Source organism: Dasypus novemcinctus, chromosome 4 (assembly GCF_030445035.2).
Source record: "Dasypus novemcinctus isolate mDasNov1 chromosome 4, mDasNov1.1.hap2, whole genome shotgun sequence".
NCBI lineage: Eukaryota > Metazoa > Chordata > Mammalia > Cingulata > Dasypodidae > Dasypus > Dasypus novemcinctus.
The window spans coordinates 7,614,518-7,641,925 of NC_080676.1; the positions used below are offsets into that span (position 1 = coordinate 7,614,518).

General features: G+C 37.7%; 1 protein-coding gene across 7 annotated transcripts in view; it reads right to left on the reverse strand.

The window, feature by feature from the left end:
- PIK3CB (phosphatidylinositol-4,5-bisphosphate 3-kinase catalytic subunit beta) overlaps positions 1 to 27,408 on the reverse strand; it is a 203,427-nt gene that overhangs the window by 90,937 nt on the left and 85,082 nt on the right. For 5 of the 7 annotated variants that reach the window (XM_058295060.2, XM_071214544.1, XM_058295061.2 and 2 more), the window contains 3 exons: positions 23,181 to 23,367; positions 18,659 to 18,884; positions 7,995 to 8,218 (listed from right to left, as the gene is read on the reverse strand). In XM_058295060.2, the coding sequence (XP_058151043.1) occupies positions 7,995 to 8,218; positions 18,659 to 18,884; positions 23,181 to 23,351 (621 nt within the window). In that variant the 5' untranslated portion in view covers positions 23,352 to 23,367. Of the gene's footprint in view, positions 1 to 7,994; positions 8,219 to 18,658; positions 18,885 to 23,180; positions 23,368 to 27,408 lie in introns of those variants that run through there. The other 2 variants (XM_071214547.1, XM_071214546.1) reach the window with 2 other exon arrangements.

Genomic DNA, 27,408 nt, shown 5'->3' on the forward strand with positions numbered 1-27,408 from the left:
ACTGTGATAAGCCATGTACTGGAAGAATACATTTTAACACATATTAATGAGAAAGGATTAGTACTCCCAAAACATCAAAAACTTTTACAAACCAATAAGAAAAAACACAACACAACTTAAAAATGGACATGAAATAAACATAATACAGGTATAAATGTTTCATAAACATGCAGAGATATTAAATCTCATAAGTTGTGAATGCGATGCAATGTAGAAAACAATGAATAAACTGTAATACATTTATATAATGGAATCATATACAATACTGAGGACCTCGTATTTTCCTAAGAGATTCCCTTAATCTTTTAACAGTCAAATCAGTTTTTTTGGAGAACTCTGGTATGCCATATCCTTGTGAATGTTCTCTACTTGAACTGGTAACTGGACTAGGCTGTCAGAACTCTTTTTTTTTTTTTTTAAGATTTATTTATTTATTTATTTACACCCCCCCCCCCCCCCCCCGTTGTCTGTTCTCTGTGTCTATTTGCTGCGTCTTGTTTCTTTGTCCGCTTCTGTTGTTGTCAGCGGCACGGGAAGTGTGGGTGGCGTCATTCCTGGGCAGGCTGCACTTTCTTTCGCGCTGGGCCGCTCTCCTTCCGGGCGCACTCCTTGCGCGTGGGGCTCCCCTACGCAGGGGACACCCTTGCATGGCTCCGCACTTCTTGCGTGCATCAGCACTGCGCATGGGCCAGCTCCACATGGGTCAAGGTGGCCCGGGGTTTGAACCGTGGACCTCCCATGTGGTAGACGGATGCCCTAACCACTGGGCCAAGTCTGTTTTCCGGCTGTCAGAACTCTTAACTTGACTGTCTTCCCCTGTACTTCAAGTATTTCTTCAGTATCGTTTTTAATTACTTCATGAAATATTGCATCTTTTATAAGATTTGTAATTTTTCATGGCATCGATTTGTATTGTATTGCCCAATGTTTACTATAAAATAGAGACTGCCCATCAAATACACTGAACAAATGGATGGGAACAAATACTTCAGTTTTGCAGAGTGGAATACAGTTCATTAATGACTACATCCATATCATGGCAAGTGCAATAATTCAGATAATGACTACAGAGGTAAGAAAACATGCTTGACAGTTCTACTCTACTCCACTAATTCTCACATTTCTGCCCTTGCTTCTGATGTACTCTCTAAAATGTCCCCCAAAATGTACCCTCCATCCCCTTCTGCCCTCTTACACTCCAATCCTCCCCCCCATGAAACTATTTCAAATTCCCTATACTTCCTCCTTTATTAACATACATATCTCATATGACTTAAGCTGGCTCAGGCAGAAAACACCTTTAAAAGTGTTGCTCAGGTTAATCCTTCACAAACTGATTCTTGGAATTAAAAATATGCATGTGATAAAAAGATGAGGCTCAACCCCTTGGGCACTGCCTACCACATGGGAGGCCCCAGGTTCTGTGCAGGTGCCTCCTAAAAAAGAACCCACAATAAGCTTAGATGCTGCCTCCTGCTGCAACGAGCCAGACTCCGCCCCTGCTGCAACAAGCAGATGACACAAGCCAGAAGAGGCCAGAGCTCACAGGGAGGGTATGTGACTTAGGTTGCTGCATTCTCCTCTCATGTGGGAGGTCCCGGGTTCAGTTCCCAGTGCCTCCTGGAGAAGGTGCGCAAACAAGGAAAGAACAGATGAGCAAACCATCTAGGGAAGGGGGAGATAAATAAACAAAAATAAAATAAATAAAATACATCTTTAAAAAATGCATTGTGATATGACCAATGGATCTTATGCTAGGACTGTTCTATAAAATGAAGATACAATAGGTCTGCTCCCCCAGGAATAGCTGGAGGACAGGCTGAAACAGCCTGGAAAAAGATCTTCTAGGGTTTAGGATACCAGGCAAAGGCTGGACACCACTTAGAGGAGAAAGAGATAAAGGAGGGGAATCATGACTACAGAACTGTGATTTTAAACCACCGGTTGCTGCTGCTGCTGGGACCCGCCCCACACTAAAGACACTTTACAATTCTCAGGCCTCTGAGCCTGCATCTACAGAAAAAGGGGCTCCAGGGATACACCTTCCCAGGAAACGGGAGAGAGAGGGACACAGCCTAAAAGCCCAGAAGAGATCCAGGATTTGAGAGAACTAATTAGCAAGATGCACAAAATTTCCAAAATCAAATTAATTAGTTGAAAGACAAAATGGCTAAAGAGATAAATGACATCAAGAAGACAATGAGGGGGAAACGGACTTTGGTCCAGTGGTTAGGGCGTCCGTCTACCATATGGGAGGTCCGCGGTTCAAGCCCCGGGCCTCCTTGACCCGTGTGGAGCTGGCCCATGCGCAGTGCTGATGCGCGCAAGGAGTGCCCTGCCACGCAGGGGTGTCCCCCACGTGGGAAAGCCCCACGCGCAAGGAGTGCGCCCATGAGGAAAGCCGCCCAGCGTGAAAAGAGAGAGCAGCCTGCCCAGGAATGGCGCCGCCCACACTTCCCGTGCCGCTGACGACAACAGAAGCGGACAAAGAAACAAGACGCAGCAAATAGACACCAAGAACAGACAACCAGGGGAGGGGGGAGAATTAAATAAATAAATAAATCTTTAAAAAAAAAAAAAAAAAAAAAAGACAATGAGGAAAGCGGATGTGCCTCAAGCAACTGAGCTCCTGCCTACCACATGGGAGGTCTGGGTTTGGTTCCCATTGCCTCCTAGAGAAGAGGCACAAGACAGCAAGCTGATACGACAGGCTGGTGCGGCGAGCTGATGTGACAAGATGATGCAGTAAGGTGACGCAACCAAGACTCACGGTAACGAAACACAATGAGAGACACAATAAAGCAGGGAGCAGAGGTATCTTGGTGTCTCCTTCTCACATGCCTCATAAAAAGAAAAGACCAGCACACAACAAACACAGCAAATGCAAACAACGAGGGGTTGGGGATAAATAAATAAAATAAATCTTAAAAAAAAAAAAAGATTTTAAAATCTGAAACAGAAAAGTAACAGAGCTCATGGGAATGAAAGACACAATAGGTAAGAGCAAAAACACATCAGAGGGAAGCGGATGTGGCTCAAGTGATAGAGCTTCCGCCTACCATATGGGAGAACCTGGGTTAAATCTGTGGGGCCCCCTGGTGAAAAAGAAGAGAAAGCATGCCTGCATGGTTAGCTAATGCCCTGCACAAGTGAGTCACACAACAAGATAACGACGCATTAAAGAGAGACAAGGGGAGAGTCAAGGTAAAGCACAGGAGAAACTAGAAACTGAGGTGGCGCAATTGAGAGGGAACCTCTCTACCCATCAGAGGTCTCCAGGATCGAATCCTGGTGAATCCTGGAGGAGAGAAAATGAGAAGGGAAGACAACACAGCAAAAAACAGGAGAGTGGGAGGAAGGGAAGGGAAGAAAATAAATGAATCTTTTAAAAAATAAATAAATAAATAAATGACTCTTTAAAAAAAAAAAAACACATTCAAAGCATACAACAGCAGACTCAAAATGATGAAAGAAAGAATAAGTGATACCAAAGACAGAACAGCTAAAATTGAAGAGAAAAGAATGGAAAAAATGGAGAGCGGGGGCTCAAACAGTTGAATGACAATACAAAATGCAACAATATACATGTCATGGGAGTTCCAGAAGAGAAGAGAAAAGGGGGAAAGAGTATTTGAGGAAATAATAGCAGAAAATTTCTCAACTTTCATGAAAGAAATGAACTTAAATGTCCAAGAACCTCACCATATCCCAATCAGAATAAATCTGAATAGACCTACTCCAAGACACATACTACTCAGAATGTCAAATGTCAAGATAAAGAGAAAATTCTCAGAGCAGCAAGGGAGAAGCAAACCATCATATACAAACCCAGTAAGACTTAGTTTCTCTTCAGAAACCATGGAGGAGGGAAGACAGTGTTATGATACAATTAGGATACAGAAAGAAAAAAACTGTCAGCCTAGAATTCTTTCTCCAGCAAAATTGTCCTTAAAATATGAAGATGAGTATGAAATATTCACAAACAAACCAAAACTAAGAGAGTTTGCAAAAAAGAATCCACCTTTGCAGGAAATATTAAAGGAAGCCTTAGAACCTGAAATAAAAAGATAGGAGAAAGTGGCCTGGAGGAGAGTATAGAAGAAAGAATAGAGAAAGGATAACCAAAAGAGTAAGAAGAGAAACAAAAACATGATAGGACATATGAAAACCAAAGAATAAAATGGTGGAAGTAAATAATGCATCTACAGTGATATCATTGACTGTAAATGGATTAAACTCCCCAATCAAAAGATACAGGCTGACAGAATGGATTTTAAAACATGACCATCCATATACTGCTTACAAGAAACTCACCTTAGACCCAGGGATACAAACTGGCTGAAACTAAAGGTTGGAAAAAGATATCCCATGCAAATAGTAACCAAAAAAGAGCAGGAGTAGCTATACTAATATCAGACAAAACAGACTTTAAATGCAAAAAAGTTGTAGGAGATACAAAAGGCCATTATATAGTAATAAAAGGGAAAATACACCAGGAAGATATACCAGTCATAAAAATCTGTGCACCTAAACCAGGGTGCCCCAAAATACATGAGACTAACTCTGGCAAAGCTGAAGGGAGAAACACACATCTCTACAATAATCATTGGAGACTTCAACATCCCACTCACATCATTAGATAAAACAATTAGACAGAAGATCAACAAGGAAACCAATATGATAAATGAGTTAGACCTAACAGACATATACAGAAGACTACATCCAAACTCAGAGGGTTATACATTCTTCTCAACTGCCCATGGATCTTTCTGCAGGATAGACCACATGTTAGGGCACAATGTAGCTCTCAATAAATATAAAAAAAGCTAAAATTACACAAAGCACCTCCTCAGATCATAATGGCATGAAACTAGAGATAATAATAGACAAGAAAAAGTAAACTTGCAAATGCGTGGAGGCTAAACAACACACTCCTAAGTAATCAGTGGGTCAACGAAGAAATTGCAAGTGAAATCAGTAAATATATTGAGACAAATGAAAATAAGAACACCACTTATCAAAACTTCTGGGATACAGCAAAGGCAGTCTTGAGAGAGAAATTGTTAGCGCTAAATGCCTATATTAAAAAAGGAGAGATAAACTCAGATTTAACTGAGCAACTGGAGAAACTAGAAAAAGAACAGGAAACCAATCCCAAAGCCAGTAGAATGAAAGAAATAATAAAGATCGGAGCAGAAATAAATGAAACTGAGAACAAAGAAAACAATGGAAAACAAATCAACGAAACCAAAAGCTGGTTCTCTAAGTAAATTAGTAAAATTGACAAACCACTAGCTGCACTAACGAAGAAAAAAAGAGAGAAAATGCAAATAAATACAATCAGAAATGAAAGGGGGGAAGTTACAACTGACTCCACAGAAATAAAAAGGATAAGAGGATATTATGAGAAACTGTACAGTAACAAACAAGATAACCTAAACAAAATGGACAAATTCCTAGAAATGCACAAACCTCCACTGATGCTTCAAGAAATACAAAAACTTAACAAACCAATCAGATTTAAAAGACTGAATCATCATCAAAAATCTCCCAGCAAAGCAAAGTCCAGGACTAGATGACTTCAAAGCTGAATTACACCAAGCATTTTGAAAAGAATTAACACCAATCCTGTTTAAACTCTTCCCAAAAATTGAAGAGGAGGGAAAATTATCCAACACATTTTATGATGCCAACATCACCCTAATACCAAAGACACATAAAGATACTATAAGAAAATTACAGACCAAACTCTAACAAATGTAGATGCAAAAATTCTCAACAAAATACTTAGAAATAGAATCTAATAGCCTATCAAAAGACTTATACATCATGACCAAGTCGGATTTATTCCTGGTATGTAAGGCTGGTTCAACATAAGAAAATCAATCAACGTATATACCACATTAACAGACTGAACGGAAAAAAACGAGCATCATCTCAATAAATGCAGAAAAGGCATTCAAAATACAGCATCCTTTTTGATAACAACACTTCAAAAGACAAGAACAGAAGGAAAATTCCACAACATGATTAAAGGCATATATGAAAAATCCAAAACCAACATTGTACTCAATGGGGAAAGATTGAAAACTTTCCCTCTAAGATCCGGAACAAGACAAGGATGCCCACTATCATCATTGTTATTCAATACTGTAGTAGAAGTTATAGCTAGGACAATTAGATAAGAAAAAATAATAATAAAGGCATCCAATTAGGAAAAGAGGAAGTAAAACTGTTTGCAGATGACATGATCCTGTATTTAGAAAATTCTGAAGTATCCATGACAAAGCTACCTGAACTAATATAAGAGTTCAGCAAAGCGGCAGGATACAAGATGAACACACAAAAATCAGTAAAGTTTTCATACACTAGTACTGAACAATCTGAGGAAGAAATCAGGGAAAATTCCAGTTATAAAGCAACAAAGACTCAAACACCTATGAATTAATTTAACCAAAGAAATACAGGACCTATATGCAGTAAACTATAAAACAATGCTAAAAGATACAATAAAAGACCTAAACAAATGGAAAAACATTCCGTGTCCCTGGAATGAATAAAAAGAATAAATATTGTGAAGATGTTTATCTTATGCAAACTGATTTACAGATTCAATGCATTACCAATCAAAAATTCCAACAGCCTATTTTGCAGAATTAGAAAAGGAAATTACCAAATTCATTTGGACGGGAAAGTACACCTGAAGAACCAAAAGCATTCTAAAAAGAAGAGCAATGTGGGAGGAAATTTCTGCCTGACCTTGAAACATATCACAAAGTTGCAGTGGTCAAAAGCAGCATGGTACTGGCATAAAGACAGACATATCAATCAGTGGAATAGAATTGAGAGTCCAGAATAAATCCTCACCTATCCAGCCAACTAGTTTATGACAAACCTGCCAAGTCCATGTTAACAGGACAAAACAGTCTCTTCAAAGGAATGGTGCTGGGCGAAATGGATATCCATAACCAAAAGAATGAAAGAGGACCCCTATCTCACGCCCTATTCAAGAATCAGCTCAAAATGAATCAAAGACCTAAATATAAAAGGCAGGACCATAAATTCCTAGAAGAAAATGTAGAGAAGCATCTTCAAGATTTTGTGGTAGGTGGTGGCTTCTTGTATCTTACACCTAAAACACAGGCAACAAAAGAAAAAAATAGATAAATGGGACCTCCTCAAAATTAAACACTTTTGTATATTTATCTGTTTGTTTGTTCATCCCTTTACAAGGGTAAAATCATTCAGAACACAACAGTTTACCAGCACTGATATAGGCTACTATGCCACTGCATCAAGTTTGCTGGCACTGATCTAGACTACAACAGCAATGCATCAAGAAATCACATACAGGGAAGCAGATGTGGCTCAGGTGATAGCGCTTCTGCCTACTATACGGGAGGAACTCGGTTAGATCCCTAGGGCCTCCTAGTGAAAAAGAGGAAGAGAAAGTGTGCCCGCATGGTAAGCCGAGTGCCCACATGGTGAGCTGAGTGCCATGCAGTGAGCCAGTGCCTGCACAAGTGAGTCACACAGCAAGATGATGATGCAACAAAACAGAGACAAACGGGAGAGTCGAGGTGAGGTGCAGCAGAAACCAGGAACTGCAGTGGCACAGCTGATAGCGGACCTCTCTCCACATCAGAGGTCCCCAGGATTGAATCCTGGTGAATCCTAGAGGAGAAAAATGAGTAGAGAAAAAGAGAAATAGATACAGGAGATCACAGAGCAAAAACAGCAGGGAAAGGAAAGGGGGAGGAAATAAATAAATAAATCTTAACAAAACAAAAAAAAAGGAAATCATATACATACACGCAAAGAATGTGTATTAATGTCACTTTAAAATGATCCTAATTTAATTTCCTCTTAAATCCAAAAATGTCTGTAATAGTGTCTACTAGGTGAGCAAGAGACTCTCCTCTAAGATAGTGTATGCAAATAGGTAAAAGTCAGGGATTTATTACAAAGTATTTCCTAAAATAATATACAGCTACCTGACAATTTTCAAAGTGAACAGCCACAATGAGCTTTCCTCCATAAAGTTTGTCTTCTAAGTTTTCAAGGATGGATGGTTCATGCTCTGGTGGGTATGTTTGCTTTAGCCAGTCCATCCACGACAATCCCACAAGTGACTGAACCTTTTCCTCACTGAGTGTGCGCATTTTCCTTCGGAATTCATTCACTTCAGGATCCTTCAAGGCATCAAATTCATGCAGACCTAAAATGAAAGAAAAAAAAAAGGTATCATTTTTAATAGCTAATAATAATGAAAGAACAAAAAATATATTCAACAAAAACTAATTTGGATGTTGGTTTTTATCAAGCAGACAAAATGGGCAGGAAAATATCATGAAAGATCAATAAAACAAAACAGATAAAACAATAAATAATGAATGTTATGTACAAAAGACATACAATTAGATCTCTGCAGAAGACAAACTTGAAATATCTTAAAGAAATAGTTCATTATTGATTTTATAAAGATAATAATTGAAATCCACAGTATACAATATAAAACTACAAATAAACAAATGGCTGTGTTTTCTTTTTACAAACTAAGTAAATCAAGTTTAAAATACCTGAGAATCTGGAAACAGTTCAAATAATGTGTAAATGGAAACCTAAAACTAAATTACTTAATAACCTAAAACTTAGTAAACTTAAACTTTCTATATTAAACTTTCAGTTTATTCTGATTTCAACAATGCTTAGTTTATTAACTTACCAAAAACCCCATAAATGGAATTTTTAAACCTACACTAATTTTAAAGTTTGATAATACCCGGTATTGGTGGAGGTAGAAAGAAAAAGGTGTTCTCATATACTTGATGAGAAAAGGCAATTTGGAAACATTAATTAGAATTTTTAAAGATATTCATGTCTTATGACCTTGTAATTCTACCATTAGGAATTTCAAATTGAGGGATAATATAAATATACAAACAAATACACAAAGCCAGATTGTACATACCAACAGACTCTGACCCACAACCTCTACAGCAACCTGTTCAAGAAGCCAAACTATAAACTCTGCAGCAATTAAAGCATTCAGGACGTGGTTAACAACTGCCAGCTTCTGTATTTTTTATACCCACTTCCAATTCAGGACCATCCAGAGAATGCCAAAGTTCCCCAGACCGATCACAGAATTTCCAGCTTCTAGGTAGCCTCCCTTCAGATTCCTCACACCAATAAACCCCAAAGAGGTTCTGAAGCTTCCCTTTTTTCCACTATAAAGCTTTCCCACTCCTCTCCTGCCTCTGTGTTTCTGCCAAAAGCAGGCTCCCTTGCCATAGAGCAAGCTCTGAACAAATATACCTATTGTTATTTGGGTGGTCTATTTCTATGAACCCACAGAGATGACTCAACAATTTATCATACCAGGACAAGAATATGCACTGTGGTTTTCTTTATACCAATAAACTAGAAATAAACTAAAGTCAATCAGTAAGAACTGGTTAAAAATAAATATCCATATAGCATTATACAATAGCACAGGTAGGTAATATGAAAACTACTAATAAATAGATGTCTTCCTATGTTAAGAGTCTCAGATATAGTAAGTGACAAAAGGGCAGAAGGGGTTTGATAAGATCCCTTTTATGCAAATTTAAAAGAAACAATATAGAATATACATAAATCATTATTTTGTAAAGACACTAGAGATGACATTAGTAAAAGTATTTCACAGTGCTGAGAAGGGTATGGGGAAGCACACTATTACTTTTTTATTTTGAAGTTTTATTGAGATAGAGTCACATATCATATAATTCATCCAAAGTATAAAATCAATGGTTTTTAGTACAGTCACAGTGTTGTACATTCACCACCACAAAAAATTTTAGAGCAATTTCATTACTCCAAAAAGAAAAACTCCACACCCCCTTAAGCAATCACCGCACAGTCCCTCTTATCCTTCCCCATAACTACTAATCTACTTCCAACTTTATAAATTTATTTATATTTACATTTTATATAAATGGAATCATAAAATATGGAGCTCTGTCTGGTTTCTTTCATTATTAACATACATTTGTTCAGTTTCAAAGAAAAACAGACTGACTATGCCATACTGCCCATATTCATACTTCAGTGAGGTTTCACTGTGCTGTTCAATGCATGTTACATTTTCATACCTTTCCTTCTAGTAATATACATGGCAGACTTCCCCTTCAACCACTGTCATAACCATGTAACAGCACTGCTAGTTACAACCATTATGATGTGCTTGTATTTATTTTTAAAGATTACATTTTACCAGTTCTGCACATATTAACCCTCAGCTTTCCATTCTTTAACGTAATTCTATTTTCTGGTGACCCATATTCTAGTTATTAACTCCATGAGTTTACACAATATATTTAGTTCACAACAGCTCAATCATATAGTTATTTGTCCTATTACCTGGCTTGCTTCACTCAAAACAAACAAAAAACCCTTATTGGATATGTGATTTCCATTAAGTCAGCTGTCTTTTCACTTTTTTTTTCCCCCAGTATCAAAATTTCTCACATATATTTATTTGGAAGTTTAAGAAAGAGAGAATGGGAGGAGGGAATATTGATAATCACCCAAATTTGGTGGAAAATATATATACATTTACCATGCATGCCCTTCAGTGTTTTGGCTACAGCTTGTTAAAGTATATCCAGTAAGGAGAGGGTACGACTGGACGACAACTGCAACACTTCACCTACACACTGCCCTCAGTGGCCGCGCCCACAGCTCAGTTCCTTCTAACTTTCCAGGTTTCTCTTCAAAACATCCAACAAGCAGTTTGGCAGCAAACAGGGGCTGAACAGTCCATTTCCAGAAAAGCCGCAACCTGGCTTTGGTTACCCTGTGTCCATCGAAGCCCTGCCAAGGCAACTGCAGCAAAGAGCATGGTCTCGGGCATCAAATGGCCACAAGCTGCAAACCCTGCCAAGCTGTGTTAAGCTTGGAGAAGATACTTGGTAGCTCAGATGTTATTAGAAAACCAGTACGGAAGCAGATGTAGCTCAACTGATAGAAGGCCCGCCTATCTTGTAAAATTAACATACATTTGTTCAGTTTCAAAGAAAAAGTCATATATATGTAATATTACCCATATTCACATTTCACATGAGATTTTACTATGCTATACAGTCCCATGTTACATTTTTTTAGCTTACCTTTTAATAATTTACAAGATCTTAGACTTTCCTCCCCCTTTCTCACCTATTGATTTCTAGTTTCACTTCATTATGATCTAAGAAGGTACTTTGTATAATTTCAGTCTTTTTATATTTACTGAGACATGCCTTGTGACCCAACATGTGGTCTATCCTGGAGAAAAATCCTTAAGTACTTGTGAAGAATGTATAAACTGCTAATTTGGGATGCAACATTCTGTACATGGCTGTTAGATCTAGCTCATTTATCACACTGTTCACATTCTGTTTCCTTGTTGACTTGTATCTAGTTATTCTATCTAATGATGTGAGTGGTGTGTTGAAGTCTCCAAGTATTATTATAGAGATGTCTATTTCTCCCCTCAGTTTTTCCAGAGTTTATCTTGTATATTTTGGGACACCCTGGTTAGGAACATAAATGACTGTTCTTTCTCATGGATTGTCCATTTTATTAATATATATAACTTTTTAGAACTTAAAGTCTGTTTTGTATAGCTACCCCTGCTCTTTTTTGGTTACTGTTTGCATGGATATCTTTTCGAACCTTTCACTTTCAACTGGTTTGTATCACTGAGTCTAAGGTAAGTCTCCTGTAAGCAGCATATGAATGGCTCATGTTTTTTTATCAATTATGTCAAGGCCATGGAAAATCAAACCCAAGGAACCATAACAGGTGCTTTCTCACCAAAGTTAGCCGCCACATTTTGAAGCAAGATGGCAGGCAATTTCCACTTGGCCTCTGCCTTCTCTTCTGGGTTCACCTTTCCTCTTGAGCTCTGCGGGCCCCGCTTCTTGAGGCTTCTTATTGGGGTACTTCTTGGACATGTAAATTCATTTCTTTCATGAAAGCTGGGAAATTTTAAGCCATTATTTCCTCAAATACTCTTTCTGCTTCCTTTCTCTTCTCCTTTGGAACTCCCATAACATGTACATTGCACATGTATACACCCAAAACATGTATGTGGTTATTATTCGACTCCCTGAGCCCCTGTCCAGTTTTTTTCCATTTTCTCTCTCTGTTATTCTCTCTTCAATTTCAGCTGTCTGTCTTCTGCATCACTTACTCTTCTATCATTTTGAGCCTGCTGCTGTATACCTTTAATATGTTTTTTATCTCACCTATTTTATCTTTCATTCCTATAAGCTGCTATTTTTCTATATTTACTATCACAAATAGATTATTTTATTTTTGAAGTAACAGTTATTGTTTTCAATACAAGTAACTAGAAGATTCTGCAAATAAGCCAACAATCCCAAGAGTCTAGATAACCCTTGTTGATATGCTTTCATATTGAGAGTACAGATTCAGATAGTATACATCCAAGTAGTATAATATAGATATGGTACAATATGAATTTATGGTATAAAAAGTTACAGCTTGTAGGGAGTGGGAGTAGCTCAGTGGTTGAGCACCTGCTTCCTATGTATGAGGTCCTGAGTTCAATCCCTGGAACCTCCTTAAAAAAATAAAAAAAGTAATAGATTGGGGATTTCTGGGAAGATGCCAGATGAGAGAGACACAGGACTCACTTCTCTTCCAGAAAAATAGCTAGAGAACAGGCAGAAATGGCCTGGAAAAAAATGTTCTAGGGTTTATGACACCAGGGAAAGGATGGAAACCACCCAAAGAAAGGGCCACAGGAAGAGAATCTCGACAGAAAAACTTGAACACACTCGGATTAGACGTTTAATTGAGAGGGTTGCCAAAGATCTCCATCTGCTGGCAGGCCAAGGAAGTGCATGTGAGGAAATTAAATGTAACTAAGAGAGGCTTTTTTCTGCCCTTTATAGCCTCCCTCTCCAAGGCCCTGGGAAGTGGGTCTGCAACCCACTACTGGGTCCAGATCCAGATTTGAGCAACTAACAGGGACAATTCTAAAGACCTACAACAGGTTGAACCCAGAACCAAAAAACAGCAGTAGACAGACTTCCAGCCCTAATCCCCTCCAAGAGTGAAAGAAAATGAGTTTCAGAGTAAACTCACCATCATAATCAGATGCCAAGACATCACCAAAAGCCTACAAGTCATACAAAGAGAATGGAAGACATATCAAAGTCCCAGATGAAACACAGGATTTGAGACAACTAATCAAAGACTCAATTCAAACAAATCCCCAAAATCAAATTAAGAACTGAAAGACAGTAAGGCTAAAGAGATAAAGGACAGCATGAAGACACGACAAGACCTGTCTAATCAACCTCCTGTCTCTAAAGCTGTCCGCTTCTCACCGTCATTAGCCTAACCTGGCCATCCTCATCCCTGCCTTGGCTTTCTACATTACCCTTCGCTAAGTTCTCTACTCCTGGTCTTAATCCCTCTAATTCTTTCTCCATTCTACAACATGAATCATTTTTCTAAAATGCAAATCTAATTATGCTACCACCCCACGTGAAATCCTTTTAATGGTTTCCAAGTGCTTCTAAGCCCAAGTCCCTGCTCTTTATACGGCCTGGAAGGCTCCGCATGCTCTGGCCACGGTCGCCTCTCTGGTCTTCCAGCTTGCTCGAGGGGTCTTCCTAAGCCAGGGCTTCTTAACCAGGGCTACAGGGACCCCCCCCAAAAAAAGATTTCAGGGGGTATTTGAGTTTGAACTGAAAATTCAGAAAGAAACTATTCCTGTGGGAATGTGTTGGTGCAGGTATGATATATTTATTAAAAAATACACAGTGTAGTGTGGACTTAGTCAGGGGTCCGTGGTTTTCACCTGACTGGCAAAGGGGTCAGTGGAACAAAAATGGTTAAGAACCCCTGCCCTAAACCAAGCATAATTAAATTCTTTCATTCCTTAAATGAGCAATCCTCCACACATGCAATCCCATTTTGTTTATCCTTCCTCCAAATCCTTTTATCTGCCAAACTCCTCATTAGCCTTCAAGGCTTGGTTTAGCTGTATATCCTGCAAGGCACTATCCCTACCTCACTAGCTGATTCAGGTGATCCTCCTGGGCTTATCACACAAGTTTACAAACTGCATGATAATTTTCTGTTTACTGATCCATAGTTCTCACTGGACCATGAGCTCTAAGCAGAAAAGGACCACATCAACCAAGTTTGCTGCTGCAGTCCCAAGAATAAGCATTCAACATATATTGTTAGATTGCAATCATTAATGTTTTTGGTAATGTTTTCCAATATATTATAAACAAGGGATTCTTTACAGAACTGCCAAGCTCATCTAAAAAACACAGACTTCTTTATAATTCGTCCCAAACACACTGAATATCCCATCTCTGGGAATCTGCTTTTAAGGAAGCTGATGGAGCCTAAATTTGGAAACCACTATAAAGATCTCTTAAAAATAGAAACTTTGCCAAATAGGACAAGAACTTAGACTGATTTCACTTTAAACCTAATTTCTTATATACTGTCTGATAAGAAAATTTAATAGCAAAGTTTACTTTTCTTTAAGCTAAGACTACTCTATATTCTATAATCAAATAAACTTTTGATCTTAAAAACTAAAGTACTGAGGGGAAAGGCTCTGGCTCAAATCAGCTGGGCTCCCGCCTACCATATGGGAGGCCCTGGGTTCGTGTCCCAGGGCCTCCTTGTGAAGGCAGGCTTGCCTGCATGCTGAGGAGAGCTGCGGAGTGCCGCCCGGCCCACAAGCCACGGAGAACCAACTCAGCAAGGTGATGCAACAAAAAAAGGGAAAAAAGCAAAAACACAGAAGAGCGCACAGTGAACAGACAGAGAGAGCAGACAGCAAGCAAGCTGCAAGTGGGGGTGGGGTGTGGGGAATAAATAAAAAAATAAAGAAATACAGACACAGAAGACTGCACAAGCAAATGGACACAGGGAGCAGACAGCACACAAAAAGCTGCAAAGGGGAGGAAGGGATAATGATTTTAAAAAATTTATTAAAGAAATAAATAACATAAAACTGAGGTACTGAAAAAAGTATTAAATGTCCAAATTCTGTGTATTGTTAAAATTTTCCAGATTATACATTCCCATCATTTTAAGATGTATCAAGATATACCACAGCATTACACAGGTCAGGGGAAATAAGGAAGTTTTCAAATACTTTCTTCAGGATCCAAACAAAATCCTCTGATCAAAACTCTACTACTACTAAAAAAAAACTCTACTAGTGGGGAGGGAGCAGACGTGGCTCAAGCAGTTGAGTGCCCACCTCCTACACGGGAGGTCCCGGTTTTGGTTCCCAGTGCCTCCTAAAGGAAAAAAACCAACAGGCAATGAGCAGACAACAAGCAGAAACAGCAAGCAAACACACGACAGAGCCGTCTGTGGGAGCGGCGTGCCTCTACTACGGGCATCTGCGCAAGTCAATGCAGGGGTGGCATGGCTGTTTACAGTAGAGAATAACCAAAATCCAAACAGCGGCTCTGTTTGGCTGTTTGGATAAATATACTTATTTGGAATAAGCATAGAAAATAAAACGATCAGGGCACAACACCTTTCAGGAAAGGTATTTTCAGCTTTGTCAGGGCAGCTATGACAGTAAAGGTTCTATTGTTTTCCTGGGAGAGGAGACTGCCAACTTGTTCCTGAAGTCTTAAACTGAAGTAATTGTTTATTGTTTTCCCAGGAGGCATAACCTCATCAAGCCCTGGTTATAGAATAACATACATATCAGCAATTGCAAAAAATTGATTTGTTAGGTATTTAAAATGAAAATTCATTCTAAATTACTAAAACATACTTATTCAGCTTTCTAAACAAATGCTAACATTTAAATTTGGATGTATAATCATAATGCCACAGTTTCCAGATATGCTGAAGATCTAAAGTACAATTAATAAACAGGTAAAAGCTTACAACTTCCTTAATTTAATTAAATAAATGCTGCTTACATCATCATTCAAATTTCAGAGAATACTGTATTTTAAAAATGTATGAGTAAGCCCTCTGACAATACATTAAAAATGGGAAACTGTTTATAGAAAAAGAAATTAAATTCTAATATATGCCAGGCTCCTGTGCAGTGGTAAGGTAGAGAGGTAGGATTCTCATATAAAAAACAGAATATCCAGTTCCATCTAAATTTTACACAAACGATAGTTTTTTTTCATATAAATATGTACTACGCAACATTTGGAACCTCCTGTAATTTTATTTGCTAAATCTGGCAAGCCTAGATAGAAATAGGAGTGAATACATCCATATGTTTTGGAGAACAAGAAAAGAGGTGAAAATGTGGTAAAGCTCAAATAAATACCTACATCCTAAAGAAATTTAGCTCTCTCTGTGGTGTTAACCTTTTAGACTGTCAAATATTTTAGCTTCCTTAACAATCAGTATGGTCTGGGTCTGTTTCCTTCCATCAGAATAAAATACAAAAAGTTATGTATTTTCATCATTTAAAAAAAAACTTGGAAGGAAATACATCAAAATGTTATTGGTGGGGAAGCGGATTTGGCTCAACTGATAGATCATCTGCCTATCATATGGGAGGTCCAAGGTTCAAACCCAGGGCCTGCTGGTCCAAGTGCAGTGCTGATGTGCGCAAGGAATGCCATGCTGTGCAGGGGTGTCCCCCGCGTAGGGGAGCCCCATGCACAAGGAATGCGCCCCTCAAGGAAAGCCATCCCATGCAAAAAAAAGTGCAGCCTGCCCAGGATTGGCGCCGCACACACAGAGAACTGACGCAGCAAGATGACTCAACAATAACAAAAAAAGAGACACAGATTCCCGGTGCCGCTGGCAAGAATATAAGTGGACAAAGAACACACAGTAAATGGACACAGAGAACAGACAATGGGGGTAGGGAGGGGTGGAAAGGAAGAGAAATAAATAAAAGATAAATCTTTTTTAAAAAAAAGTTATTAGTGGACAAAATTGTAGGGAGAGAGAACAGATCAGCATTTGTCCTGGATTTTGGGTAGAGAAAGGGAATTGCCTGAGGGAGCATTTTTGAGAGGTGATGGGTCCATTTATGGTGATAGTTACATAAATCTACACGTGTTAAAAGCCATAGAATTGTATACTTTTTTTTTTTTTTAAGGTACTGGGGCTGGGAATTGAACCCTGGACCTCATGTGGGGAGCCAGTGCTCAATCACTAGTCACATCGTCTCCCCTGAGCTGGGTTTTTTGTTTGTTTCTTCGCTTTTTTGTTTTCTGGAGGCACTGGGGACCAAACCTGGGACCTCTCGTGTGGGAAGTAAGCTTTCAACCACTTGTGCCACATCTGCTCCCTACACTAAAAAAAAGTCATTTTCCTGTATGTTAATTTTTAAAATAAACATTTTTAAAAGTTTAAAAAATATATTATTAGTAGATGATACTCTTGTCCTGGGTGTTAAGGCTAAAGCTGATTTTAAAAATTATTTCTGCTCTTCCATATTTCTCTATTTTCTATGGGCATGGAAACAAAAGAAAAGAGTTTTCTAATGGCTAAGAATTGAAAACTGATAAAATAAATCTGTAGCCCTAGAAAATAGAAAGGAACACTTTATACTGAGACCATTAATATAAACGAAAAAACTTTTGTATGACATAAAATTATCAAGTTGTTTAATGGGAAAAAAATCATTGCCAAAAATAAAACTAGCCATCCTCTGAAGTGAAAACATTTTAAATACCAAGGAGTTATTAGGTAAACCAACAAGGTCTATTCTAATGTACTCAAAGGGAGGAATTTAGTCCCCCAGTGTAATCATTAGCTAGTCCTAATTACTATAGGTCAAAGATCTATCTTAAAGCAGATGGTACTAGAATACCCTGTTAAACAATAAATTTGATCAAGCAGCCAATCCAGATCCAAAAACTGCACTGGATTTTTTGGTTTTATATTTAAACTTCAACTTTCCCTCTTCAGTTAAGTTCTTGAAGTTCCTGATTCAAGCCAGAATCTTTTCTAAGCCAGGACACCAATATACCAATGGCCCTTGAGCCATCTAAGATTCCTACAGTTATAATATTAATAATAATTAAAAAAAAGAATCCTCCATGCTCTTAATTTTGTTAATCACAATTCTCCCTGGAATTAATTCACAAGGAATAATGTGAACATGATATATATCGTGGCTCTCTACAAAAATAACTTCCACTTAAAATTTTACATACGGAGTAAAATTTGTCAGCAATATGTGTTATTTATGGAATCATATCAATCAAAGTCTTGGTTGTATATAAATTGTTTTCATACTATAGGAAGAGTTCATAAGGAACTAATAAGGCTGTGTCTCTTAAGAAAGGGCTGTTCTCAAACTATAAGGTAAAGCAACAGCGTTTGTCTCTTTGTACCAAAGACCAATACATTTGTAAAAGAAAAACAAATCACTAGAAGGGAAAAAGATATCTAAAACACAAGCCCTTGGATGTTGCAGCAATGTCACATTGCTATAGCAATTTCTAAACACGTACACATTCAATTTCTGTACTTATCTTATTTCAAACTGGTAATCACTTACACACCAGCATCAACCCAGGGACCAAACTTTGGGAAGCAGTGACTCAGAACATATTACATGTTTGTATACATGATACTGGACATCCTAAGAATTCATATCAATTCATACTAAGAATTTTTTAATTACCTTTTCCTATAAGGACTCCAATTTTTGAGTCTAATTTTTCCCCTGGATCACAACTTCTTGTCACTAGTTTGAGAACTGGAAGGAAAGGTCTGACATCACAGAGTCTTCTTGTTTCATCTTCCAGTTCCTCATACACAGCAGTTTGATTCACGCATGCAAACATATAGGTGTCAATTTCCATAAGGAGGTTAAACATTGGGTAATTGTGAACTTGTTTCCATAACATCTGCAGGAAAGAATGATAAGACATTTTCTGGAATGGAAACACTTGCTCAAATGTAAAAAGATATATCTACAAGGATGTTCACTGTAGCACTGTTTTTTAAAAATGAAAAACTAGAAAAAATAAATGTCTTGGAGTACGGGATTGGTGGAATGAATTACAGAACTGTAAAAAGTAAAGTTGGAATACAATATTCTAACATGAGAAACTATTCAAGATATTTTAATTTTTTAATAACAAGTTACAAGGAAGTATGCATGTTAAGCCATTTTTAAAAGTAAAATAATGGTTTAAGAAACAAAAAATACATTTTTATAATCAAAATTATTAAAAGAGAATTATATGACGAGTAAGAATCAGTAAGACTACACAAAGCAATGTACATATTCAACACAAACCAAATCAACAACCCAACAGCCTTTTTTGCAGAAATAGACACTAGCTAATGAACAAATTTATATGGAAGGACAAGGGACCCCAAATACCCAAAACCATCTTGAAAGAGAAAAACAAAGTTGAAGGACTCGCACTTCCTAATTTCAAAACTTACTTCAAAACTTATTACAGGGAAATGGACTTTGGCCCAGTGGTTAGGGCGTCCGCCTACCACATGGGAGGTCCCCGGTTCAAACCCTGGGCCTCCTTGACCCGTGTGGAGCTGGCCCATGTGCAGTGCTGATGCGCGCAAGGAGTGCCGTGCCACGCAGGGGTGTCCCCCGCGTAGGGGAGCCCCACGCGCAAGGAGTGCACCCATGAGGAAAAGCCGCCCAGCGTGAAAAGAAAGTGCAGCCTGCCCAGGAATGGCGCCGCCCACACTTCCCGTGCCACTGACGACAACAGAAGCGGACAAAGAAATAAGACGCAGCAAATAGACACCAAGAACAGACAACCAGGGGAGGGGGGGAAATTAAATAAATAAATAAATCTTAAAAAAAAAAAAAACAAAACTTATTACAGGGGAGCAGTTATAGCTCAAGTGGTTGAGCACCTGCTGCCCACATACGAGGTCCCAGGTTTGATCCCCAGTACCTCCTAAAAACAAAACAGACAAATTAAAATACCCACTCTCACTGGGAGCAGATGTAGCTCAGAGGTTGCCTGATTCTCACATACAAGATCCTGGGTTTAAAAAAAAAAAAGTTATTACAAAGCTATTATAATCAAAATGGTATGGTACTAGAACAAGGACAAATAGATCAATGGAATAGAATTAAGCATACAGGAGAAAAAAATCTCACACTTTTGGCCAATTCATTTTTGACAAAGGTGCCAAGTCCACTGGATGGGGAAAGAGCCTCTTCCACAAATGGTACCAAGAAAACTGGTTATCGGGAAGCGGACTTGGCTCAACGGATAGAGCGTCCGCCTACCACATGGGAGGTCCACGGTTCAAACCCCCGGCCTCCTTGACCCATGTGGAGCTGGCCCACGCACAGTGCTGATGCGCGCAAGGAGTGCGCTGCCACGCAGGGGTGTCCCCATGTAGGGAAGCCCCACGAGCAAGATGTACATGCCGGAAGGAGCTGCCCAGCGCAAAAGAAAGTCCAGCCTGCCCAGGAGTGGCACTGCACACACAGAGAGCTGATGCAGCAAGATGACACAACTACAACAAAAAAGAGACACAGATTCCCAGGTCACTGACAAGAATAGAAGCGGGCACAGAAGAACACACAGCGAATGGACACAGAGAGCAGACAACTGGGGGGGGAGGGGGCGGGTGGAAAGAAAGAAAGAAAGAAATCTTTTAAAAAAAAAAGAAAGCTGGTTATCTACATGCAAAAGAATGAAAGTAGACCCCACCTCATATCAACTATAAAAATTAACTCAAAATGGATCAAAGACCTAAATATAAAAACTAAAGTATAAAACTCTTAGAAGAAAACATAAGGAAATATTTTCAGGACACTGCATTAATGGATTCTTATACTTTGCACCAAGAGCAAAAGCAATAACAAATCAAAAAAAAAAACAAAAATAGGTAAAATCGACTTCTTCAAAACTAACAACATTTGTACATCAAAGGACATCCCAATTTAAAATAGGCAAAGGACCTGAATAGACATTTCTCTAAATATGATATACAAATGTCCAACAAACACATAAAAGATGCTCAACATCATTAGCCATCAAGGAAATGTAAATCAAAATCACAATGAGAACCATTTCATGCCTACTATTAAAAAAACAAATGAGTTAGAGAGGATATGGAGAAATAAGAACTCTCATACACTGTTGGTAGGAATTTAAAATGGTGAATATGCAAATTCAGGGTCAAAAAGAGACTATGGGTTATAGGGAGGGGGGGAAAGGGGAATGGGGAGTTAATGCATAATAGGTGCTGAGTTTCTCTTTGGGGAAAAGCTTCAGTAATAGATGGTGGTAACGGTAGTACAACACTGCGAATATGATTAATGCCATTGAATTGTATGCTTGGAAGTGGTTGACATGGGAAAGTTCATGTTGTATAGAAGTTACCACAATTTAAAAAGGAGAAAGAGAAACTAAAGAGAATGACAATTAAATGCTATACTTGATCCTGGACTGGGTCTAATAATGGAGGAGAAAATGTCCAGAAGGACATTAATGGAACATATCAAAACACTGGAACAGACAGTATGTTTTGTATCAAAGTTAAATTTTTTGAGCTTGATAATTATATTTAATGTGGTTCCATATCAATAAGCGAATATCCTTGTTCTTAGGAAATGCACATGAAGTATTACGTAGTAAAGGAGCATGAAGTACACACCCACTCTTAATGTTTAGAAGGTAAATAGGTGATAGGGAGATAGATAGTAGACAGATATATAGAATGATACAACAAATGTGGCAAAATCTCAAAAGTTGATAAATCTGGGTAGGAGGTATATTGGCATTCTCTGTATGTTATCTGTATCATTTTTAAAAACTTTCTTCTAAGTTAGAAATTACTTAAAAATAAAAAGAACAAATGAGGATTTCCATATCTAACATTTCTAGAAAAATTAATTAACTTCTAATAAAAAATAAACTAAAAATATATAATCATCACACCCCTATGAAATTTACATTATTTTTGCCGTGAATTCTTTTCTAACCATCAGGGGTACCCTTCGATAAATTAACACTGCCCTGTTAAGATGAGTACAATCTTTCATCATCTCTTCCCATGCCTCCAGAATGAGATAATGTAAAGAAAGGCCACCACACAAATGCAAGTGGGAATTACATTATTTTGACTGCAGCCAATACCGACACTAAAAGATAGAAATAACAGACCTGGGTAAAAATCTTGGTCAATCCTCGGTTTCACTTATAGAAAACAAATAGGGCATAATGGTTAATCTAACCTCAGACATAGCCAAAGGTATCCATACCGGTCACTGGTGACTATAAAAGATGGTACTCTCTAACTATAGGGCACCTAAAGCAATTTTCTTTTTTTTTTCTTCTGGGATCATACAGCTTTAGAAATCCCAGTATTCCAGATGAAAATGTTTGGAAAAAAGTTAAGAGATTTGCCCAAGTCAAGAACTTTAAAAAGGTTTCATAACTACTTTTGTCTAAAAAAATATCATGACCCCGGATTTCCATACTGGATTCAGCTATTTGAAAAGCATTAAAAAGAAACCTTAGAAAAACTTTTATTTTTATGCTGTAGTCTCTAAAATTATCTATCAATCCAAATGAAACGCAATCCGTTTAAATAGGAAAGCCTTATTTTGTACAAGAATTTTATTTGCTTCTAAATAAGGACATATCATTCGTTACTTGGGGGAAAAAAATCTAGTGAACAGCAGAAAACTCTATCTTCCCCTAGAGTCACCATGAAAAATGTGTGCTGGGTATGGAGGAGGGGAGAAGGGGAAGAGGGGAAAGGGAAGGGAGAGGACAAGAAACGAACTAGAATGTCACATGTTGAAAAAGACCTGGGATAAGCTCATCAAGTAATGACGAAGATTTTAACACAAAATAAAACTGACAATATCAAATTTTTTTAATAACCTGAGAAAAGGTTTCAAACTAGCTAACAAACCAATTGTTCTTGTTTTCTTTTTCTTTTCTTTCCAACTGTTCTTAATTCAGCTCTCACATGTGGATTAAAAACAAATTAAAGTATGCATGAGAACAAGTATGTTTAATATGCCCATAAAAGATAAAGCATGTATCAAAGTCCTTAAAATGTAATGATCTAAAGGCTAACCTTCCCTCAAATTTGCCTTATGATTTACATTAACGACATTTTCTATAATAAAATAAAATTTTAGCCCTAAGTAACAAAGGAAACTAAGCATACAGAAATACCCTCTATTAATATACCTGCTTAATATGTGATATAGTAGCTTCTCGAGGCACCTCCAACTGGATATATATCCCAGTGGGCAAAAGGAAATCCACAGGTATGGAGCCATCAGATGCGATCTGTGAATCCACTGCCCAGATGTCAAGGATGTCTGCCATAGCAGGAGGCATTATGATACTGAAGCACATTCATAACCATGGGGCCCTAGAAATAAACAATTAACAAAAATAGCTAAGTCCAATTTTGTACTAGGAAAAGATAAATTCCACCAATCTATAATTCATCTTTGATTTCAATATAGCAATAATGTAATAGGAAGCCAAATAAATAATGTATATAAAGAAGCAAGAGTAGGCTACCAGAAATAAAATATTTAAATGTATAATTGGTTATCACTACATTATGTCTGTATACCACAAGGATTCAAACACAAGATAAGTATATCACATTTGAGAGACTGGAGGTTTAAAAATTATAGGGTCCTGAGCAATTCAGTTAATAATAACCACTCAACAGGTAATTGTCATCAGAATTTATTTATAATATACTAACTTTTTCAGCTAAGCTTTTCTGTGCAAACGGCAATGAAAATGGCATTCAAGAATAACCAATCTCATGTGAGATCTAAAGCGTCAAGAACTTGGTTCCTGAGTTTTAAAATCCTAATCCCTCATCCTATCTGGCAAAGCCCTCTATGCTATGCTTCTGGCTAATTTTCCCTAGCTTCTCCCACTACTACGCAGCCTGGGCTCTTGGCACAAGTACCTTTTGCCCTCCTGCTACTAAGACCTATATTCACAGGAGGAATATAGGTCCACAAATGCACTCTTCCGCTAAGCGGTTTAAGTCACAACTATTCCTTAAGAGTTTCCTTCAAGAGGGCAAAATTATAGTTGGAAGAATATGGACAAGAGTCAAATCAAGGTTTCTTCTCATCTACTAAAAAAAAAAATCGAAGTGCCATCATGTCCAAAGAGACAGGAACCAACTCGAAGCATTTTTGAGCATCAGAATATAATGACTTACATGAATTGAAGCATATCAAATACAAATACATATATGGGGTTATAATGATACAAAAAACAAAGCCGTTAAAAAAGATTTCTGTGGTGATGAATGCACAAAACTGTGATTATAGGGAAAGCCATGTTGGATAGACTGTATGTGAATATCTCAATAAAACTGCTTTTAGAAAAAGAAACAATGACTTACATGGATTGAAACATATCAAATATAAACATACATATGGGTTAATGATGATACAAAAAACAAACAGACCATTTACTGGTTACCACTGGGGACTGCTTGGACCAACTCATTATTTTGACAGCTGATAATAAAACAAGGATGAAATCGAACATTTAATCAAACATGATTTTCTTCACATGATTTCAGACTAACCAATTAATTAACGAGGGTAAGTTCTTTTATTTTTGTTTAATTTGTGAACAAATTCAACTAATAAAAACAAAAAGAATGACAGAATTAGAAAATCACCATTTTGCAACTCCAAAGATATACAAAAGGCCAATAAACACATGAAAAGATGCTCAGGGAAGCAAATGTGACTCAACCAGTTGGACACCTGCCTACCACATGGGAGGTCCTGGTGCCTCCTAAAGACAAGCAGACACCCGTACCCACCACAACAAGCTGGACACCACACTCTGACAAGCTAGATGCCCACACCCTGCCACAACAAGCAGACACCTAAACGAACAGATGTCACAAGCCAGCAGATACAGCTCAGGCCATTGGGCACTTGCCTCCCGTGTGGGAGGCCCTGGGTTGGGTTCCCAGTGTCTCCTAGAGAAGGCAAGCAAACAATGAGCAGATAGATGAGAGAATCATCTGGAGGAAGGGAAGGATAAATAAATAATAAAAATAAACCATTCTTTAAAAAAATAAATAATAAAAAATAAAAAGATGCTTAACATCATTAACTATCTGGGAAATGCAAATTAAAACCACAATGAGATACCATTTCACAGCTACTAGAATGGTTACTATTAAAAATAATAATGACAACTCTTGGAGAGGTTATGGAGAAATAAGAACATTTGCACATCAATAAGGAATGTAAAATGGTGCAGCCATTGAGGTAAAGTTTGACAGTCCCTCAGAAAGTTAAGTATTAGGATTACCATATGACCTAGCAATCACACTTCTAGGGTTATACCCCAAAGAACTGCAAAGCAGGGACTCAAACACATATTTGTACAGCAATGTTATAGCAGTATTATTCACAAATAGCCAAAAGTGGAAGCAGCACACGTCTATGAAAAGACTGATGGATAAACGAAATGTAGTCATACAGTGAAATATTAGTCAAAAAAAGGAATAAAATTCTTATACATGCTGTAACACGGTTTGAACCTTTACGACATCATGTTGAATGAAATGAGCCAGACACAAAAGGACAGATAATGTATGATTCCACTTATATAAAATAACTAGAATATGCAAACTCATAGAGACAGAAAGTAGACCATAGGTTTGCAGAGGGTGCACGGGTGGGGGGCAGGGAATGGGTAGTTAATGCAAAATGGGTGCAGGGTCTCTCTTTGGGGTGGTAGAAAAGTTTTGGCAATGGATAATGGCAATGGAGGCACAACTCTGCGAATGTAATTAACACCACTAAATTGAATATTTGAAAGTGGATAAAATGGGAAATTTTACGTTGTATTAAGTTACTGGAAAAAAACAAACATAGAACCGTACAATACAAAAAATGAACCATAATGTAAACCATAAGCTATAGTTAACGGTATAATTATAACAATATTGTTTCATCAATTATAACAAGTTATCACACTAATGCAAAATGTTAATAATATGAAAACTGGGGTGTGAGACGGAATGGGCACTCTGTACTCTCTACATGATTTTTCTGTAACCTAAAACTTCTCAAGTTTAAAAAAAAAAAAAAGTAAGGTGTAAGGATGTTGGGGAACTTTACAAGAAACTTACCTCTTAGCTAATGGAACCGCCTGATCAAAGCTGGCATCACAAAAGTGGGACAACCAGAAACTATGTGCCTCTTCATGTAATGCAAGAGGAAGTACTTACCACCACCTATAAGGTATACTTGGCTTTTAGGGAGGAAAAAAAAAGCTGAACCTGAATCTTATTAAGTTTCTAGACCTATTTACCAGTTTACAGGAAAGAGGGGGAAAAAAAGAAGTTAAATACTTCAAGGAAGCAATCAGCCAAGTCTAGAATGTGGAAGTGTCTATGGAACAAATTATATGGTTTCTCCAGCAAATCAATGACAAGAAAAAGGGGAGGAGAAAATGAAAGGCGTGTTAAAAAATAAAAGAATACTAGGGGGATATAACCAAATCCAAAATGCAGATTTGAACAAATCAGCTATATCAACTAAATTAACAAATAGCTATCTGTGAAAAGTTTTGGTAATGGATGGTGATGATAGTAAGAAATTGTGGATATAATAATACCACTGAATTGCTTTTTTTTTTAAGGAGGTAAATGGAGATTGAACCCAGGACCTTGTACATGGGAAGCAGGCACTCAACCACTGAGCTACATCCACTCCCCAATGCGAGTTGGTTTTTTCACTTGTTTGTTTGTTTTTAGGAGGTATGAGGGATCGAATCCAGGATGCCGTTCATGGAAAGCAGGAGCCCAACCACTTGAGCTACATCCGCTTTGCTGAATTTTATCTTCAAAATGGCTAAAATGGGAAATTTTATGTTTTATCTATGCTACCATACTGTTGACTATAAGCTCCTTGAAGGTTCAGATCATGCTTTTTAAAAAAATTCTCTCTCGCCAAAGTATAGGGACAGAGACTCTCTATTTAGGAACTCTAAACTGATAATCTTTCATAGACATGAACAAAATTGATGTCATTAACAGTCACCAGTCCTAGAATTGCTTTAGGCAAATCACTCAGGAAAGACTTTAGAAATCTAAACTTGTCTTCAATGGGAGGAGTTTCTCAAACTAGCAAGTAATAGGCATTTAATACATACATGCTAAATGTAAACATGGTACAACAAATTATAAAAAGTTTATAAAGATTATATGCTACAACGAATTATAAAGATGTTTATAAAGATTCTGTTTTGCTTATATTCAAATGCCACCATGCAAAGACAAAGAGAGGAAAAATCCAGCTCTTGAACAGCAAGTCACGCAAATCCTACATATGAATCAAGAATTGCCAATAAAAACTGAAAGGAAAACCAAAATTTAGTATTTAAAACTCAGAAAGGTTTATGA